Below are 5,707 nucleotides of genomic sequence, written 5' to 3'. Positions count from 1 at the left end.
TCCTGATGCTCCCTGAACGCCCCACATAGCAGGCTGTGGTAGATGCTTCCTGGCGGCTGTGGTGCTCAGACCAAAAATGACTTTAAAAATAATAAACTCGGGCGTTCTGATGTCAGATTTGGTTAAACCGAGTTACATGTATTCTACACGCCGTCTTTTCTATGAGCACAATTCAGCTGTGCTCTGTTTTTCATGAGAAGACCTCATTTTTAGGTGTAAATACTGAAGTACATCGTAAAAGTTCTACTTTCCACCTCTGTGGTCCAGACAGCAGCTTCCTGTGCCGGTTACAGCTTCATGACCATCATGCTCAATAATTCACACACAGTCTCAAAAAGAAGGTCACAAATACAGTTTGGAGGTAAACGTGGCTCTTGTGTCTTTCTGCTCAGCAAACTTCTGTTACGTTTTGGTTGAAGTCACTCATCTCTGTGAGTAGCTTTTTGTCCACTGACAGCACGGCCAATGCATTTAGTCATCATGACAGTAACTGGCTTTTAGTAGAAGATCGACAGGAAAAGCCGTGTGACGATGTCTGATATGTATTTAAAGCACCTTCGTATGAACGTCAAAGCACAGTTTTGATATCCAACCACAGAAGACAAAAGCACATAAAGACAAAATTAATTGGCTTACAGCAAAAGTGGGTGGGTCCAGGACGCACCGAGCCGCGCCCCGTGAGAATGTCTGCAGCTGCCAATCAGAGCCCGGGCCAAGGTCACATGATCAGGAAAAGTTTTTCGAGCTCCATACACACTCATGTGGCCACGCCCCATCCAGGAAGTGTAGAATTAGTAAACACGCAGTGAAGGCTAACTTTGAATCTGTTAATAATACAAATATTGTTAATATGGCAAAAGAATATGAACGTTATTCATTTTATTGTTATTTTGTTGTAATTAATTCAAATTTAATATTGTGTTTGAGAACAACTTCTTATCTGGTCATTAGTAGTGGGGCAGCATCCCTGCGCCCTGTATGGACCAGCCGCCACTGGTCATCATGACGTGAAGCACGGTGGACATTTACAATTTTTCTTCCAGTCAACATTTAAATTAATCCTTTATTTCTGTGTCTGTACTCGATATGATCTGTAATTTAACAAAGCAGGTAAATCTATAAACTAACGATAAACTGTTAAAAAAAACATACAATTTTTGGAGTGTAGCTGCCTGCAGCGGTGGGTTTATTTGAAGCTTTTAGTGATGACGTGAGCTGCAGAATGAAAACAGTTGAAGGTGGTGAAGCGTCATACTTAGTAAATCAAAGCAGAACACTGGTACCAGCTGGCCCGGTCCAGTTTGCTGTAGTGAGCAGAGCTATAGTCACGCCTGCCTCAGAGAAAAGATTCATGTTTGATGATTCACTTGCAGTATTCTTTCACCACATACTTTTGTTTTATTATAATGTTTTGTCACTTTCTGCTTCGTGACTTTGACGAATCAGATCGTTGCATATTTTATTCGGGACGTTTCGTCAGAGCAGCTCTTATGCTGGTCGGTTTGTCTTCATGCTCCTCAGAGACTTCAGCAAATCAAACTGTGTGAGAAGTTTTGACACGTGGAGGTGTTTAAATTAAGGAGATGCAGGTTCTTTGTATAGCTGATACCATCATCATCAACTAGAGGGTCTCTGGTCATCATTCACGTATTGGCAGCAGAAGACAGTGAACGACTCTAAATGAGCATCAACCGTGCAGACAGTTGAATAGCTCGGCTGCCATCTTATCAGCTTTATGCAATACAGCATCCTTGTTTTTTCTCTTCAATATCTTCCCCACACAAGTTATTTAGACCCTTTGCTCTCAGAGGGGCCGTAAAACCAGAAATCTATCATTCGCCAAACGAAAATGGGCTCCAGCAGCAACCGCAGTAGCAGCAGCAGAGAGGCTTTTTCAGCATGTTGGGAAATGATATATACGTTCATCTCTTGGTTCTCACGTCCTTAAAATGAGACGAGTCCTCCGTGTTCCCACCTGATAAAGGAGAAGATGGGTTGATAAAATCACTCTCCGTCTCAGTTTCGCCTCGTCCTAATTGCGCCATTAAGCACAGCTCTGGCAGGATTATGTGATTATTTGTTTTGAGGCCTACAGTGCAGCTTATCTAATTGGTTCTGATGCTCGGAGGATCGGTGATACGTTAAAGGCTGAGGACAGAAAGAGCTATTGGGCTGTTGGCAAGCTGCCTCCGAGGGTTAGCTGAACAGATTCGTAGTTAGACAGAAGCTGGACGACTTCAGGCGTTTGACTGATGCGGCGGTGATGGAGCTCCAAGCAGAGGCTGTTTGAATGCATCTGGAAGCGGCTGGGATGCAGTCGGCTGTTGCTGCCGCCGCTTTATATGTCTGTTAGTGTCGCAACAAAAAAGATCTGCGTTCATATCGTTGTGTGGATTTTCATCGGAGGTTGTTGTTCATGTCCGTGCTGCCGTTTACAATCGACCTCCCAAAAATACAACATGCACTAAAATATTTAAGGGTTTTTGTTCCTTTTGAATAACAAACCCTATTTTGATGAGCTGTGTTGACTCAACCTAATATCGTGTGCAATTTAAACTCAATTTTTTTTACATTTCTATTCATTTTAAACTATTAATGAAATTGGCTTGATAATTTAACTTTGCCTTTCAGATTGTCTTCTGGAGAAGCTGCAGATTGAAAACACACATGATACCATCTGGAGATATTTTCAGTGATGATATGAAGCTTTCATCTTTCTGGTCAAACCTGATGAAAGCAGTTTCATCTCAGGAGCTAAAATCTAACTGGAACAACTTCATTTTTTAAACGGTTTTCAGCTTTAAAATGTGTGTTGATAACTGTGGTGATTAAATAGGCGACACTTAAAAACTCCTTTTAGATCATCAGCACAAACGAGTTGGAACTAATGAACATTTGATGTTTATGCCACTAATGTTTAAGTAAATTAAAATACATTTGATTGGAGTGAAAAAGCGAATTCCCTGAACTCGGTGTCGTTCGTTGGTTGAACATAATTTCATTAGAAGATTTCATAATTAAAATAAATGATGCAAACTGTTTTAATTATTCTTTGTGAAGCCCGGACATTTGTTTTTAGACTGCAGTATAAGCAGTATAACGCACTAAAAGTTGAGAATTATTGGACCAACTTAAATAAATTACTACAACTGGTAGCTCACAGTTAAATTAAGTTCATACAAATTAAGTTAACGAGTCATATTGATGCCACTGGTTTAGGTTATTCAACTCAACTCAACTTTATTTGTAAAGCGCAGTTTACAGCATATGTCATCACATAGCGCTTAACATAGTAAGGCATAAACCTTTCACATTTTATATTCACTTAAGTCACTTTGTTGCTCTCAAATGAGCATTTCTGCAACTTAAGTTTTGGAAAAATTATCGTTAAGTTTTGTATTTCTTCCAACTTGAGTATTTTCTTTGTCCAAACATGAAAAGTAGAAGAGGATTTTGTTATTAGTGTGTCGTACTTGAAGAAAACAGCAGCTGAGTTGATGCAGAAAAGGTTTAGCATGACGCTAAAGGAGCAGTGAACCTAATCCATACTTTTGTTGAAACTAGAAAACCAGTTTAAAGGGACAAAATGTGATTTTAAGTTGAATGAATCCATGAAACTAAACTGCCATCACCAAAGAAGGAAGATAAACGGCCTGCAGATAAAACCCTACTCTACTTGTTACAGTGCATTTGTCACATAATATTTTAACCATGAGTCTAAAATGATCAAATAATAAATCAAGATTTCTGTTAGAACCCCTTTCTTCAAACAATGCATGAAAAACTGAGCCTAAATAAAAGTTGTGGAAGTGTTTATGGAAATAGAGCTGCAGGCTTTAACTGTGGAGAAACACACTACTGCATATAAAGGGATGAGATTTCCAAACTGAAGCTCACCAGTTTAGTGTCTTCTGTCAAAGTACATCAACGTACAGTCTGACATCCTGCAAAAATGTGGATTTATTCATGTTTCTTTACATCTGTGGAGCCTCTGTTATTACAGTGAATACCAGACATTCAGAGAAATGATCTGTTTTGTTTTGAGTGGTTTTAAGGATTCATGTGATGTCTCTCACTGTTTCCTTCTCTGTCTTTCATCTCCTCCCTGCAGCACTATGCTGAGATCCCGGGCAGCCTTCTCATCATGCTGGAACTGGGCTCCTGTTCGGTCAGTTCTCAGTCTCTGACAGGGGACCACAATGCTTTGGGGCCACCGAGAGCTCCGGGAGCGCCGGAGAGTCCGGCGGGAGGTCCGGGTCTTGGCGTGGGGTCGGTGTGTGGCAGCAGCAGCCCCCGCCGTCGCGTCCTCCACCCGTCCCCGTCCGACTGCGAGAGCTGGCAGAAGCACCGGGCCGGACTGGCCGGGGGGTCCAGCCCGTACTCTGAGCCCGGATCCCTGCTGGAGCCCCACAGCCTGTCCACCAGCTTCGACACCCTCTACCTCCCCCACGGCCACGCGCCCCCCCTGCACCCCAGCCGCCTCGGCCTCTCGCTGGACGTGGCCTCGACGTTCGACGTGGGGATGCTGGGGGCGGACGGGGACTTGGCGGTGAGTCCGAACGTGATGAAGAGGCGGCGGGGCGGCCTGATCGAGCAGAGGGACATCGTGAAAGCTCACCAGGCTCACAAGATACAGAGCACACCGCAGGCACGACGCAAGGAGTGGGAGTAAGTAGGCCTTCAGTGTTCTTATACAGCAAACCGCATCCAAGTTAGAATACAGCATAGTTCTGAGTGAGAGAACATAAACGAGTGTTCGCAGCAGCCTTCAGATTTCTCTCTAAAGGGCGCCAGACAATGCGAGAAATGCAAAAACGCTTTTGCACATTTTCTCATCAACACACGAGGAATCGCTCAACGTGTTGACACGAGTTACGCTCGTAAACACCATCAACAAATGTCAGCGGCGTTTGTTTGTTCACAGCAGTGTTTGGTTTAAAGGAATCGTCTGACATGAGGTAAATTAGATGTGTGTCTCCTCACATGTGATTTAAAGTCTGTTATATTTAAGCGCTCGCTGCATGAGTTCACACAATCCAGAGGTTCAACGTGTCCGGTCGTTTTTTGTCGTCTGTTTTGCATATTTCTCCCAAGAAGAACAAACTATAATTTAAAACTAACACAGACTGAAAGTGACACAAAAGTCCGTTTGTGCTGCTGCAGAAAAAAAAACCATGAAGGGAAAAAATGAGCAACACTGAACACGAGTTAATTGGCGTATCAATATCTCCGCCTCATATAAGACGCGATCTGATTAATGCTGCAGTTGGGTTTAAATTGCTGAGATGTAGGTTCCTCATTCAAGATTCAGTTTAATTATCATCATGCATCAAGAGGTCCTGGTTATAACTAAGTTACACATGAAGCTCACGTTCAATCTCCTCGCGTGTGAGACGTTTCTTCTTTCAGCTGCAGCCCTGGTGGTGTTCAGGAGCAAGTATTTTATTAAAACCGACATTAAAACAGGCAAATCTGTGACGGTAACAAGCACGAGGCTTCGTCAGTGTCTGTTTGAGAATTAAATCACTGAACGCCTAAAGGACAGAAATGAAATGGCTTTGAAACTAAACAGATTTAAAAACTTCTCAGATTATTTGGGCTCTGCAGCATCTTCTACTAACGGTGACGCTGTTTCCCAAACAACTGATGAGTCAGTCGATGTGATTTTGTTGATGCAGCTAACCTGCTTAGGTGTTGAGCATCAGTT

General features: G+C 42.7%; 1 protein-coding gene across 1 annotated transcript in view; it reads left to right on the top strand.

The window, feature by feature from the left end:
- Positions 1 to 4,144: 4,144 nt before the first annotated feature.
- The window catches only part of cacna1ea (calcium channel, voltage-dependent, R type, alpha 1E subunit a), a 133,028-nt gene continuing 131,465 nt past the window's right edge, over positions 4,145 to 5,707 (top strand). The window contains exon 1 of the mRNA XM_008295416.1: positions 4,145 to 4,668. Within this exon, the coding sequence (XP_008293638.1) occupies positions 4,145 to 4,668 (524 nt within the window). The remainder of the gene's footprint in view (positions 4,669 to 5,707) is intronic.

Source organism: Stegastes partitus, unplaced genomic scaffold, assembly GCF_000690725.1.
Source record: "Stegastes partitus isolate 25-593 unplaced genomic scaffold, Stegastes_partitus-1.0.2 Scaffold1045, whole genome shotgun sequence".
NCBI lineage: Eukaryota > Metazoa > Chordata > Actinopteri > Pomacentridae > Stegastes > Stegastes partitus.
This window is presented reverse-complemented; position numbering and strand designations above follow the sequence as displayed.